Source organism: Chiroxiphia lanceolata, chromosome 19, assembly GCF_009829145.1.
Source record: "Chiroxiphia lanceolata isolate bChiLan1 chromosome 19, bChiLan1.pri, whole genome shotgun sequence".
NCBI lineage: Eukaryota > Metazoa > Chordata > Aves > Passeriformes > Pipridae > Chiroxiphia > Chiroxiphia lanceolata.
In genome coordinates this window covers 313,040-328,606 of record NC_045655.1, presented here as the reverse complement: position 1 = coordinate 328,606, position 15,567 = coordinate 313,040, and the positions used below count along the sequence as shown (strand labels likewise).

Below are 15,567 nucleotides of genomic sequence, written 5' to 3'. Positions count from 1 at the left end.
TGCACCTATGCTAACCCTCTCTCATTGTGCACTCTGCAGGATCTGTTCAGTGGAGACAGCTGGAGTAATTCAGATCTTTTTCATGGGCTAGACAGATTGTCAAATGTTGCTTTAAACAAAAAAAAACCGTTAGACCCACGCTTTTCCTACAGCTGTCAGGTGTGAACCTTCTTCTGATACTCCCAAGATGTTCTTAGGTCCCTCTTCAGGGAATCTGCCCATCTGTACAGGCCTTGTTTTAGTGGTGTCATTTTAAGCCCCAGGTACAAGCTGTGAAATCATGGAATAGGCTCTCTCTGACTGGATGACCATAGCAGAGGCTCTCTGCAGTATTATATGAAGTTGGCTCTTTCTCATTCACAGATACCATTTCTTGACACTAAGGTTTGTTAAAAAGTTAGATGGCCAAGACTGAGGTCTTCACCCAGGGCTCTTTGGTGATAGACAGGAAGAAAACGGCCCTTTCAAGATCTCACCCTAAAACAGAACATGTTCACATGATAATAATTTAGAACCGGTTTCTTATTGCTAAGTGGAATACCCTCCTAGAACAGATGGCAGAGTGAGTATGACAGTTGTGATGGCTCAGGAAATAAATTCAGAAAGATTTTGCAGACAGAGGGATTGTTTCTGAATATCCAGTACAGACCTGCTGTGTACTGCCCAGGGAACACCTGCATCCCACTGAATGCTTTAGCTGAGCTGAAACAGAAGGTAGGAAACAAGGCTGAGACTGAAAGCAGACCAGTCCGTCCCAGTGCCTGGTACCCTTGAAGTGGTAAATCTCCATATTTCTGGGATGGCTTCTACATCCCATAATGACTCTGGCTCTGGTATCTTATGCTAGATAAAAAAGCTGCCTATGCTCAGAAATAATTTTCCTCATAGATAGCAAACTTCTTCCCCTTTAACATCCTTCACAATACAGACATTTCATGTTGCAGAAGCAAACACGGATCCAAGCCTTTGGCAAAAGCTGGTCTTCTTGCAGGAAATAAAGCCATCCTGCAAGTTGAGGAGAAGGACCAGACGTGACTCAAGAGAAACCAACAGCTGTAATTATCTGCACAATGAAATAAGAACCTGTTCAAGAGATATTTACCTCCAGTGGCTAAAAGGCGTCCTCTGAGAGGAACAGAGCCCTTCTTCCTACAGACAGGACATTCATACACAAGCCAAAGTGAAGTTGTAGTAACAGGTTTAGAAAGAAATTTTAAAATAAAAATTAAGTTAGTGTTTACATTTGGGCTTGCCTACTGAAAAGCTGAAGTTTGTAGTTGCTTCAGGGAGTGGACTAGGACTGCAACTCTGCTAGAGGCTTTCTCGACAAGAAAGTTTAAGCAAAGCAGGACAGGAGCCTGCAAAGATATCAGAAAGGGAGACAGTAAGAAAAAACAACAAGTTGGAAGTAGAGGAAAAAATATCAGAGATAAACCGAAGAAACATCATGAGTATTCTGTTAACATCAAACATAAGAAAGCGGAATTTAAACTAAACTTCATTATTTTACATGAAAGCTCTAACCTATTTGGATCCAAGTTGCAATATAACAAAGCTGGGTTTGTATATACTGAAGAAAAATATGGGATTTTGTTTTGGTTTCAGTTCTTGCCTTCTGTAAATGACATTGTTAAGAATACCGCTGATAGATGTACCTGGATGTGTGCCATGATATCAGGTCTGTGAGGTTTTGCCAAGTAAGGCACAGCTGGTATGATAATACCACATAATGGATCAGCAGTTATCAGCTTAAATGCTTATCAAAAGGGGATGATTTAAACAATTTACCACAATTCAGAGAATCAAAAATAGAACTGTGGAAAGTTGTCTGAAAATTGTTGAAAGAAAAAACCTTGAAGAGCTCAGCTCAGGTTGCTGCTGTCTAAATGAAGGACAACTGCATTGAAAGTCATCTTTTGAAAGATATAGGAGAAAGGCTACAGTCAGGCTACCTGAGTGCTCATTTCAGAGAAACAGGTATTGTGGATTTCTAAAATTCAGGAGGAGATAGAGATAAAAATACTTCATTAAAGTGTTACATTAATAAAAAGCTTGTACAGCCCCAAGCCAGGAGATACACACATGATAATACATTATGGGCACAAAGATGGTAATTGTTCTGAACTCACACCTCATTAGTGATTGCAAAGCAAGAACAAATCAAAAAGAGAAACTGGAGGCTCTTCCTCCATGAAAAAAAAAAAAAAAGATGAAAGAGAAACAAATCTGAATCTTAGAAACAGCATTAGTGGCCAGATGGGGTCTGTGAAAAGGACTGATCTCCCAGCACAACACCACAAAATTTTGCAGAACTTGTGGAGTGGCTCACAGAGGCACCTGTGACCTTTCCACTGGGACAGAAGCTGATGCAGGTGCCTCGAAATGAAGGACCTGCCCCAGCACCTGCTCCCTGAAGTGAGTTGCACAGACACAGACAGCCACAGGCAGGTGAACACCTGACTGTCACGCACTGCAGTAGGTCATGGACACGTGTAAGGTGACAGAGTTACAGATGGGCAAGGAGCATCACACACAGGTTGCAGTCACGTGAACAGCTGTACACCCAAATGTGCAGCATACAAATGGGACTCTCATGTAGTAGAACGGGACAACAACCGAATGGTTTCCATGATGGAATGTGGAGACTATTTTGTAATGTACACAGGGAGAATCCCTGACACAGACCTCATGCTCTCCAGAGCAGCATGCATGAATACACTGTAGCTTATACAGGAGCACACATTGTCAAATGGAGGATCTCCCCAGCCTGCAGAGAAGTGCCTGCTGTTGTCAGGAGGTACACACACTGGACTGAGGCAAATGATGCATCCCAAGTTTCGTGAGCTGCACACATTGTTAGGTTTTGTCACATTTCCAGTGGACTGTCACACACACAGCGAAGTGAGTGATGTGTACACAGACAAGTGTCGTCCCACACGTGTGTATTCTGGAGTTAGTCACAACGCCTGTACTGCAGTCAGCCTCTCCTGTGGACCAACAAGGTTCTCAAACACATGCACGCTGAGTTCAGTGCTCACGTGCTTGTGATGCTCCAAAGGATCTCATAAATGCACCGGAAGGAGACACTTGTTTTCCTGCTCCTCCACAGACACACAGTGCCTGGAGGCAATCTACAGAGTGAGCTTTAGAGGAGACATGGACTTATCTGCTGGGCATGGCTGGCTCCCATCAGTCAGCAGGGAGAAGGACCCATTCATCTCACTGATGTTGGGACTCAACATAAGGTTTGTTCCCCTCTCCATTAACTGACTACAAAAGGATGATGGGTGGCAGGCTGTCAGACAGGCAGATCCATCCCTGCCACAAGTATGCTGGTGTGACTCTTGCACATACTGAAGCGAGACTCTCCCTGTCCTCCACATGCCACACATACTACTGATGGGTTCCATGTGTGCAGGTCACTGTGCAGCAGGTTGCACTAACATGGATAAGACCCTCATATACACTTGTGGTGCAGTGAGTCACACCAGTCACTGATTCTTACAGATCGGGGGCAAGTGTCTTGTGCACAGGCGTACACAGACACACACACCGCCAGCTTACACACAACCACACAGATGCACACATGCAGCTGGATCTCGCATGGCTGTCCCATAAGCACACATAAAGGTCAGTCTCCTGTGTGAGCAAATCCTACCCATTCAGGGAAAGCCACACATAGATGGCACAGGCAGCTCAACCTCAAGGTGGTGCTTACATGCACCCCTGTGAGTCACACTCACAAGGGAGTCTCTCACATGCACACAGGTGTCTCCTGCACAAGCAAACATCTCTACACTTTCATACAAGGTTTGAGTTTCTCACATAAAGTTTTGTGAGACTCTCATACACAAACACGCAGGTACATATCCATAAACAACATACCAGATGTAGCACAGGCACTCAGGTATGTGTTTCTCTGCCTTGCAGGTACGCCTTTGCGCACACGGAGACCCTCAAGAACTCTGTGGGTAAGTTTCCACAACATGCCATGTTCTCCTCACACACACAAGGAAGTGTAGTGGGTCAGACAGCCCACCCTACAGCAGGTCACACTGCATATGTGCCTGGGCTTCATACAACATGCATCTATACCTGTCCTTGTACAGGTATAGGTTACATCTATGCAGTGAGTCACGTGTGCATACCTGGACAGACACACACACGTGTTCATACACACCTAAACACAGGACTGGTAAAGAGCAAAATCAGGACGTGTACACAACACACACACTTGCGCTGCTCTCCGTACAATCCTTAACATCCACTGGTCAGATTTTGTGACCAATCATCTGTACTAGAGCAAGCAGCTGTCACTAGTATTGAGGCCATGTTACTGAGAACGCAGCTGCGATGGGCAGGGCACGTCTCAAGGATGAAGGACCACCGCCTCCCTAAGATCCTGCTCTATGGTGAACTTGCCACTTGGCTGCCGCATGAGAGGAGCCCCGAAGAAAAGATTCAAGGACTCCCTGAACAACATCTCAGCCTTGGCATATTGATCACCATAACTGGTCTACTCTGGCCTCCAATCGGGAGGCCTGGAGACACACCATCTATAACGCAGCTGTCTCCTTTGAGAACTCACGCAGGATCACTCTCGAGGAAAAAAAGGCAACGCAGAAAGAACCGTATCTTGCAAATACACCATAAGGAGTCTTTCTGCTGCGCCTTTTGCAATCGGATATGTCTATCTCGTATTGGCCTCATAAGCCACCAGCGTGCCTGCAGCAAATGTGGATAGGCCTTCCCAAATCTTCGTTCGCGAAGCCTAGCCATGATGATGACACACACAGATGTGACTTACCCAGACAAACACACAAGTCGCACATGCTGCAGAGTGAGGCATGGCAGGCACACCCAGAGCAGGTTGCTGCACAGAGTGGGTGTTCATAAACAAATTCACACAGGATGGTGACTCACACACACATATGTACAAGTGTCACCCAGATGAGGATGTCACACATACCCCGACAGTGCATTCTCACAGACACAGAAGTGCCACACAGAGGTGTCTCATGTGCTGCAGTCAGATGCCCACATGAAGCAAGTGTGCACTCAACTGAATGCTGCACAGACACATGCACTTGAGGATGTGTCACACACACACTTCATACATGCTTGGGTGTGTCACACAATGTCTTTCAGACAAAATGGATTTCACACCTTTGGGTGTGTGTAACAAATGCACACACAGTGTCTCAGACATTCAGAGATGTCTCACACAGACATGAGTCTCTACAAATCCAGACACAGTGTCTCAGATGCAGGGGTCATAACCGCTGGTGTTACATGACACACATGGTGCCTCACACACCATCTCTCGCAGACAGGAGACAGACACACAATGTCTTACACTCTTCAGACACAGTGTCTCACATGGCACCTTTCATGGACACACAGGTGTCTTACTGTTACAGATATGGTGACTGTCATACACACGGGTGCCTCTCACAGACACGTGGGTGTCACCAACGCACCCACGGGATGAAACAGCGTCTGTCCCTTACACACAGTATCCCTCACACACACGCGCGCACACACACACAGGTGTGTCGAGCACACCGGTGACACACAGAGTGGTCCTCGGACAGTATCTGTCACACACAGACACACGCATGAGGTTTTTCCCGTGCACTCGCACACACACGGTGTCTCCCCCTTGTCTCTCAGGGTCATACGCGGTTTCTCTCTCCGTCCCGCCGACACGAATGTCACAACCGTGGATCGCTCTGCGCACCCGCGTGGCCTCGCCTCCCCCTGCTTCCTCCCGCTCTCCCCTCCTCCCCCTTCTCTCTCTCTTCTCCTCCCCCTCTCCCCCTCCTCCCGTCCCGCCTCTCCCGCCCCACCCTGAACCGGCGGTGCCCGTGGGCGCCGAGGCTGCTCCGCTGCCGCTGCCCGCGCTGCCCGCGCCCGCCGCGGCCCCGGGCGGAGCGGGGCCCCCGGAGCGGAGGGGCCGGACCCTCCCGCAGCCCTGCGGGGTACGGGCGGCGGGCGCGTCCCGGCGGGATGTCGGGGACCCGCTGCCAAGCGCTGTACCCCTTCTCCGGGGAGCGGCACCGGCAAGGGCTGCACTTCGCCGCGGGGGAGCTGATCACGGTGCTGCAGGTGCCAGACGGAGGCTGGTGGGAAGGACAGAAGGAGGACGGGCTGCGAGGCTGGTTCCCGGCCAGCTACGTCCAGCTGCTGGAGGTAGGACCGGGGCCGGGACCGGGGCCGCGCCGAGCGGGCGGCGGGGAGCGGCGGCCTGGGGATGTCCCGCGGGGGTGCCGGCAGTGCTGGGGGGGCCCTCGCGGCCCACACGGCGCTGCTCTTGGGGACCCCCTCGGCATCGCTGTGCCCTGTGCCCCGGGCGGGTGCCCCGGCCGAGGCTGCTGGGTGCTGTAAGAGTCTGCGGCGCTCGGAGGGGGAGCCGCCTGCCCGGCCCCGCTCCGGCAGGTAGAGCATTTGGTACCCGCAGTCGTAGCCGTGAGCAGGGCTCAGGTGCGTGGCGAGCTGTGGGATGGTCCGGACGCTTGGGTTTTCACAATCGGCAAACAGCAGCAGAAGTCAGTGGCTGCGGTGAGGCAGCCCCTGACAGTCACTCACGAGGGCCAGATGCTGGGCAAGTTACACTCCCTCCTCTCTCTCCCCCGCCTGCTCCCTTTCATTTCTTTTTACTGAAAGTCTCGTGGCTTTATGTTGTGGAAGAGGTAATTCAGATATAGAATCATAGAATCACAAGATGGTTTGGGTTGGAAGGGACTCTAAAGATCATCCCATTACACCCTGCTTGCCATGGGCAGGGACACCTTCCACTAGACCAGGTTGCTCCAAGCCCCATCCAACCTGGCCTTGAACATTACCAGGGATGGGGCAGCCACAAACTTGTCTGGGCAACCTGTGCCACGGCCTCACCACCCTCATGGGAAGAATTTCTTCCTAATATCTAATCTAAATCTACCCTTCTTCGGTTGGAAGCCATTCCACCTTGTCCTGTCACTCCATGCCCCTGTCTGAAGTTCCTCTCCAGCTCTCTTGGAGCCCTTTTAGGTACTGGAAGATGCTCTAAGGTCTCTGTGGAGTCTTCTATTCTCTTCTCCCCTTCTGTTGCAGCAGTTCCCCAGCCGCTGCAGAAACCTTGCTACCATATATGTGGCATGGCTCAGGGAGCCCCAGCAGAGTTAGGGTCAGTCACCCAGACCCAAAAGTTATGGACTTTCTGTCACAATGCTGAGAAGTTCTATTGGTTTAGTTGTTTTCAGGACCCTAACAGTTGGGGGTGACAGTTGGATTCCCACCTCAGGACTGCTTGTACCTGAACATGTTTATTGTTTTCTGTTCCCATGCAAACAAGACACAATGAGAGTGGTAAAATATATGTCCATGAAGGGTGTCGTCACGATCTCTGCATGTGAAATCTGAAACATCTTGTGCACCAAAGCAAGAACCTGCCAGACACCCTCAGTCCCTTCCCTCACTGGCCATGCCCTGTTTGTCATTTGGAGGATATGGGTATGGCAACAGTCTGCTGGGAGCATCTCCATGCAGTGACTGGGCTGAAGCCCAGTAGCAGCACAGCGTTTCTCAGGTCAGTCTTCTGTTTGTCCTCCAGGTTCCTAAGGACCAGCCTACTTTGCTTGTATGCAAGGCTGGCAGTGCCCATCCCGATTTTCCATGCATACCCTCCAGGGAATCCAGAGGGGCAGAACCTGCCCACCAGTTACATGTAGAGCAATGTTCGGTGAGTAAAAGATTCTGTGCAAAAAGGACGTTTTGCCCACAGATCTGGCATTGTCTTTTGGTTTCTCATGTCCGAATAAATTAAAAAATCTGTGATGTTTCTGTTGAGTTCCCTGTTTGTCGTATTACCTGTACAGCAGGAAAGTAGGAGTAAACTTTGCCCACTTAGTGCTACAAGAGTGAGGCCAGGGACTTTTGCCCGGCACTAGAAGCACTTGGGAATTTCTTTTGTTAGTTTTAGAATGTGGGAGAGTCCTTTTTGTTTGGCAGTTTTGCCACCTACATAGTCATTTACGGAGATATGTGATGTTTGTAGGTTTCACTAAATTCATCAACGCTGCTCCTGTACATCCCTAAACATCCACATGGTCAGGCTATGTGACTAAATACATCTGTTCTAGAACAAGCAGCATTCACAATGCATTGAGGCCCTGTTGCTGAGCACACAGCTGTGCTGGGCAGGGCACTGTCCTCCAGGCTGAAAGATCACCCCCTCCCTAAGATCTTGCTTTATGGTGAACTTGCCCCCGGCTGCTGCACGAGAGGAGCCCACCAAGAGAGATACAGGACTCCCTGAAACAACATCCTCAGCCTGGCCATATTGATCAACATACGGTCTTGTTACTCTGGCCTCCAGCGGGAGGTCTGGAGACCCACACCACTTCTATACGCTTGCTGATGCCTTTTGAGAACGCACGCAGGATCTCGTCTCTCGAGGAGAAAAGACAACGCAGAAAGAATCGTGCCCTGCAGAATTTACCGCCTAAGGAGTCCTTCTGCTGTGCCTTTTGCAACCGGACGTGCCTGTCTCGTATTGGCCTTTTAGCCACCAGCGCACTCGTAACAACCGTGGGTAGAGAACCCTTTCCCAAATCTTCGTTCACGAAGCCTGGCCATGATGAAATATTTGCACATCTCACCAGGAATTTAGGATTGTTTTGAGGCAAAGTGTATCATGAGATGTGACAAACTCTGCTAAGCAAGGCAGGGGGGAATCACTTCTGCAAACACCATAACTTTGCTTTCTTGTCATCTTCTTGGAGATTCCCCTTTCCCTGCTTAAGTCTGAGCAAGTTCTACTGTTCTCAGATCAGTGCCTGCAGTCCCGCACATGTGCCCTTCTGACCCTTGGCTCAGGTACCAGTGAAACTTTGCTGAAGACCAGTTGTCTGTACAGCCTGGCCTCTTTTCTCTTGAGCAAACCTTAAGGAAGAAGGCAAGAAAGATGGCAAGTGCTGAATATGTTCGCTCTGTCATGTTTTCCTTTACTCCAGAGAGGTGGTACCTAATAAGGACTATAAGCTGGAGTTAATAAATATGTCAAATGACAGCTAATTAACCAAAATTTATCAAATTTATGGGATCACAGTGCTTGGCACACATCACGGTAGATCACAGGTACTTGGCACATAGAAGAAGGAAGCTCTGGTGTTGTCTGTCTGTCATGGCTCTGTGCAGGTAGCCTTTCCCTTGTGTACAGGTAGCCTTTCCTTGTGTGCAGGTGGCCTTTCCCTTGTGTGCAGGTATGCAGCCTTCCTCAGGGACCTGATCCAGCTGAAAGACGCACAATAGAAATACTGTTCTTCTCTGTTCTCTGATCCGAGTCCCTACCCACTCACATTGACATTGGAGCTGGCTTCAGGGAGGTGATGACAGTGCATGTTCAGATGGGGCCATGGCCATGAGTCTCCCTTCTGTACCAGCCAGTCCTTGCACTGGCTTTGGGTGGCCCTGGCCCTTCAGTAAGGTTCCATGCTAGGTCCTGAGCTGAAACTTAACCACACATTGTTGTTGAAAGAGGAGATGTTACTCCCTCCCTTTGTCCTGCCATCATTTCCCCACACCCCAGTTCATTCCAGAAGGTACCTGTGCTCTCTCTGGAGCCCAAAGGAGAACTAGCTGCATTTTCTGCCACAGCAGTGACTGAATGTGGCTTGCGGCATTGTCCAAGGCTTGCCAGGGCTGATAGTGTTTGCCCTGCATGGCACACACCCTTTCTACTCTCAGCAAAGTCTGTTGAGTGGCTGGGAGCTACCAAAAGGAGGTGGCCTTCTGGAGCCTTTGTGACTTGAAGTGTGCATTGGGTTTAGACAGAAAGGCTGGATATTCTTATTCATAGTCTTCACATTTATCAGCACTGGCATCTCCTCTGACAAAGCTGGTCTAAAGTCTGTGCTGAGTTTTGGTCTGGAGCTGAAAGAGGGAAGTGAGAAAGGTGTGAAGAACAGCAGAGAGCAGAATCTCTCCCACCCTCGAGTGGTGGCTCAGCAGCCAGTCTGAGGCGTGCTGGTTCCTTCCGGATGAGGAGGAGAAATGACTGTTCTGATGCTATCACTGATTTGGGAGGAACCTGATGCACCAACAGCACCTGCGTCTCCTCACAGGCAGCCGGGCTTTGGAGCTGCCAGCACTGATCATCCAGCTGGCTCCTCCAGGAGCTGAGGATGGGGCAGCTCTCCCGCCTTGTGTACCCTCACAGTGAGTGGTAGCTCTTGGCTCTTGCAAAGAAAACCGGGTAGGCATGGCTGGTGGGTAACCTGAAGAGGCTGTAATGGCAAATGAAGAGTTTGGGCAGCTCTGAGAAAACCACCAAAGATGGCTTGCAGGAAACAAAACCCAGTGCCAGAGATGGGTGTTCCTGAGGGCTGTTGCCTTTGCCACCTCCTGAGTTGTCTTGCTAGCAAAAATGTGGTTTTCAATTCATTCATCACAGAAGATCAAGAAAAAGAACAAAATGTTGGAAGTGTGGTGCAAGCAAGACACAGAGAGGTAAAGACATTTGGCATCCTTTGGTTCCTGCTCCTGTGGCTGCTGCAAGCCCACAGTGATGGGTTATAGGAAAACAGTGATGGCTGGAGGTTCATGCTCAGGGCAGTGATGGAAACAATGAGAGCTGGAGGACCATGTGGTAAGGATGAGCCAGAAACGACATGTCTCTGTGAGCTCTGGAGAGGATACTGTTGTCATGGAGCAAAAGGGCTAGCATAAACCAAAAGGCTATCAAAAACAGAGAGCAAAGTGAGCAAGGGAGGGTATCAGCTCCGTGGTGGGGTTCCAAATGGATTCCCTGAGGCCGGGCTGATTGGGAGAAGTTGGGGGGGCTGCTGTGGTTTTGTTCACAGAATCACTGGATTGGAAGAACCTCAGAGATCAGCTAGTCTGGCTTCCCTGGACATGTCTGTCAGGTTTTGAATGTGTGCAAGGGTGGACACCACAACTGTTCTGGATAATGTGCTCCAGTGTTTGACTGCCCTCACAGTTTTTTCTTGTGTCCCTCTAAAGGGATTTTCTGTGTTTTAATGTGTGCCCATTGAATCTCATCCTTTCACTGGATATCACTGAGAACAGTCAGTCTCGGCTTTCTTTGGTGTCCCCCTATAGGTTTTTATTCACATTCAAAACATCCCTCTCAAACCTTCTTGTCTTCATGCTAAACAGTCCCAGTTCTTTCAGCCTTTCCTTGTATGACAGATGCTCCAAGTCCCTTAATCATCATTGTGGCCCCTTGCCAGACTCTCTCCAGTATATCCTTGTCTTTCTTGTGTTGGGAAACCAAGTAACTGTTCCTTATACTGTTGTGCTCTTGGAGATAGTAGGTTAATGGAGAAATGGTCCCTAACCAGTATTTCCTGAGCATGAGAATCCGTGGACACCAGAGGAATCCTGAAGACTGCTGCCAAATTCAGCTGCTTTTGCTTTGAGTGATCTTGGTCTGTGCAAGCTGATCTGCAATGCTTGGAATCCCATTGAGTAGATACCATCAGCTTCAACCCTCACCCCTCCTTTGGTGATTGTCAGAAGTCCCAGGTTAAGTAGTTGCTCTTCCCAGCCTGGTGCAAGAGGGAATCTGTGCAGATGCAGATGAGAAGCCAGCACTGCCGTGGCGAACACTGATGTAGAGCCAATGGAGTGTGGTGTGTAATACTGAGGGATTTTTTTGACAGCTCATGCTTCCTACCTACCCCAAGACCGGCTGCCTCCTTACCCCACCTGCATCACAGATGCTTGGGATGATGATACGTGTAGAAAGATCCAGACCTAAGAGTAACCTAGGGCAAGGCTCAGTTGTTTCAGTTTGTGACAAACTTTATGGGCAACATAGATGTCAAGAGAGCGAGGTGGTGTTAGACCTCCGAGGTGTGTATTACAGGAGGACCAGCATGGGACCCTCTGGAGAAATCTCTGTTGCGGCTGCCTTTTCTAGACAAGTGATTTTTGGAGGGCTGGGGAGATGTGTCATTCAGTCACATTTGCAAGTGGTTTGTTTTAAAGCTATTTTGGGCCTTGCTTTTTGTATTTGCAGTTAGCTAGAAATCACTTACATAAGCAGCAGCAGGAACACATGCAAATTTGCTGGAAATTGTCAGCACTTTTTATAGCTTCAGTCATCCCACAGATGTAAGTCTCTGTATGAAGCGCAGCGTGCACTTCCAGCATGGATGGAGGTGGCTTTGGAATCTGACTGGACAAGCTGGACTGAGTAGGACTGCAAGCTGCCACTGATCTTGTCTGCACTTTACACAGCTTGATTTACCAGAACCGTGAGGCACTTAGGAAGGAAGGAATTGTGCCCTTCTCCCTGGGCTGTGCTTCACCTGTGCGTGTCCTACAGAGTGTTCATTGCTTCCATGGCTGTGTAATACTTGAGGGGTAATGCACCTCCCCTAACCCAGCCTGGGACAGCTGCCACATGGACACGCAGATGCACAGACATTTGAGCCTGGAGGTTGAGGCACATCCAGCTGCAGGAGGCATGGTCTGCCATAGCACAGACTGCTTCCTTCGTTGTGCCCAGCGAGTCATAGAGAAAAAGGGTGATGGGAATACATAGAAATTATAATGCCTCTAATTTATTTTGTAATAGCAGATAATGTGTAGAGGATTTCTGTGCCAAACTGTATCTTGTCATATGCTGATAGGATCCAAGGAGATAGTGTCCTAAGGGAGAAACAAGAACCTACCAGCTGATGAGCAGGGAGAATTCCATTTCATGACAGCATTCTGAACATTTCTGTGAAACACTATTATGAAGAAACCCCTATTTTTAGAGAGATTTTTTTCTTCACCTTAGTGATGGAGCATATTTTCACTAAGAAAAACCCCAAACCATTTTGTCTGAAAATATCCAGCCAGTCCCAGAAGCAAGCATCGCTGCACCAGTGCTGAGAGGGGATGGCTGTGCTGCCACAGCAAGCGCTGGAGCAGGCAGCTGCTGGAGCTGCTGTCTGCCATCATGGGAGCTGTATAATACACTTGAAAGGGAGGAGATGTTGGTACCTGCTGAAACAGCTTTTCCTGGTGACTGTACAAAGGAGAGTAAGGTTGTGTATGGAGAGCACCTGGATGCCCGTATCCTCTGCACACAGTGATGGTACTTTGCTTTCTCAGAAGGTTCTTCTGCATTCTTGGAGTTTGTTATCTCAGGCTCTCTCATTCCTTCGTCTCCCCACTCAAAAATCAACTTAACATAAAATTCATGGAGAACCACAAGGACCAAGGGGATGCTTTTTCCTAAGGATACTCCATGGAGGAAGTAATGTTCATATCTGTAGTCTTGTTTGATGGGAGGGAAATCTGGTCTTTAATCCGGTGGGATAAGGCTGTGGGTGCTGAACCCTTCTTTGCGGCCAGGGAGTGCACACAGTGTTGTGCTCAGGACAGCTGTTCTGGTGCTACAAGCTGAGCAACTGGTGCTCCCTGGAACTGGTGCTCCCTGCCCAGGGATGCTTGTGGCACCATCCTGAGCATCCTGGCTGTTCTGCTGCCCCTGAGAGGTGGCGCTGGGGAGGAGCATCACTGCTAGGGTGGGACTGGTACTTCTATCTCCTGCCCAGGGATGCTTGTGGCACCCTCCTGAGTGATCTGGCCATTTTGCTGCACCTGAGAGATGGTGCTGGGGCAGCAACCATGGCTGAAGTGGGGATGGCATCTCCCGTGGGTGCAGAAGGAAGGTTTTTGTTCTTTTGGTGCAGGGATGACTCCCTAAGGAAGGCAGAGGGGGAGATTGGCATTGTTGTAGACGCAGGCTGCTGTGGGTTTTGTCTCAAGGGAAAGGCGAAGTTTTCAAAGTTCAGTGCTCAAAGGTGCTGAAGGTGGTTTGCTCTGCCTGATTTAAAAGCAAATCTTTGTCTAAAGTGAGGCATTTGTGAGACAGGAGTGACAGTGAGAATCCTGTGGGATTGCCTTGCGGTTTAATTTTACAATGTCTTTTTTGTATCTCTGACTTTCTGTAACTGTATTTTTCAGAGTTTGAAACTTGTGGTCATCTGACCATTGACATTTCTGGCAAATGTGAATGAAATCAAATATAAAAGGGGGAGGAAATTATGTTGTGCTGCCAGAAAATCACTCTTCAGTCAAGTGTTCTGGGGGAAGAAATTATGTTGTGCTGCCAGAAAATCACTCTTCAGTCAAGTTTTCTGGGGGAATTTAAAGCCCCAGGAGAATGTGAAGGAGATGTGATGCTGCAGTTCCCTCTCCTATAAGAATGATGTCTGTTATATATCTGGTGATAATTGTCTCAAACTGTTGAAGTTATAGATAGAATATAAAAACTGAATAGTGCCATAAATAGCCAAAATTTGTGAAGGGAAGGGTCTTACAAAGATAGTTGTGGCACTTTTTGTGAGCTCTTCTATCTGCTGCACAAGTTGGGGTGTTGCAGAAGCTGGACTCATGGATGCTGCACCTGTAGTAGGTGAGAACAGTCACACTGTTGGCCTTACAGAAACTGCCCAAGACAGAATTTATAAAGATGTTTTTTCTTTATCCTTAGCTAAAAGATATCCTCATGGGAGGCTTAAACTGGAAGATATCTTACAGCCTGGTGGTTACAAAGAGAGTCTAAACACAATCTTCCTGCAGATGACTGCCTTCTAATGTGAAAGATTGAGTTACTGTGCACCTGCATGGAAAGGGTGGATATAGAGCGACAGTGAAAAATGTGGATCATTGAAGACTTACCTGAGGATTTCTCAGTTTTCTAAAGAATTCCCAGCTCATTCTGTGCTCTGAATGGTGCACATGTCCCGTAGAAAAACACACAAGTGATTTCTGCAGCGATGGCACAGGGAATTCTAGTCTCCCTTTCCAGCTTGAGTGCAAAATGCACCTTTAGTGCCTTGAGTATTGTGCCACAAACACAGCACTTTATACTAAATGTAGTTTAAAAAGACACAATAGGAATAATGAGAAGATGCCAGATACTTGTTATTTTCTAAAAACAAAACTTTATTTAGGTGTCCAGTATGGAAAATTTGGCTCTGAAACAAGACCAGAAGGTTCCGGCTGTTTGATGGGATTTGATTTTGTCTACTTATTTCACTTTTACTTTTGTGATAATAAATGATCAGATAGAATTAATTGGTCATTTAACTAACCAGATTAAACCTTTGTTTTATTTTCTATGATACCTTATCTTCCATGATTACTTATGCATATGGAGCCCATTATTATCGGTAATGCACCCTGGTGCTGCATTTTCAGAATCTGAAGTGTCTGAGTATGGGCTCAGGAATTGGTTTCATTACTTCACTGACTGCTGACACCAAGTGCGATCCCAAAGATAGGACATTCTTCGGTTTTGGAGAAGTCCCACAACAACAGCAGCAAGTATGTGGTCCTGCAGCATTGCAGATAGTATCTGTCTTTGGAAGTGTTTGGGACTGTTGCGGTTGTTTTTCACTGTGGCCGCACTACAAGTTGGGGCTGTGGGAGTTTCTCACGTTGCCTATGTTCATCCTGTTCCCACTCTCAGCAGAGTGCAGGGAGCCAGGCACTGCTAACTTGTGTCTTGGAATATTTGACATAAGGCACTGATATTTCTGTCTTTGATTTCTGGTACTT

The 15,567-nt window shown here is 48.3% G+C and overlaps 1 protein-coding gene across 1 annotated transcript in view; it reads left to right on the top strand.

Moving 5' to 3' along the window:
• The first annotated feature begins 5,966 nt into the window (after positions 1 to 5,966).
• Positions 5,967 to 15,567, top strand: part of GAS7 (growth arrest specific 7) — a 104,394-nt gene continuing 94,793 nt past the window's right edge. The window contains exon 1 of the mRNA XM_032706918.1: positions 5,967 to 6,192. Within this exon, the coding sequence (XP_032562809.1) occupies positions 6,010 to 6,192 (183 nt within the window). The 5' untranslated portion in view covers positions 5,967 to 6,009. The remainder of the gene's footprint in view (positions 6,193 to 15,567) is intronic.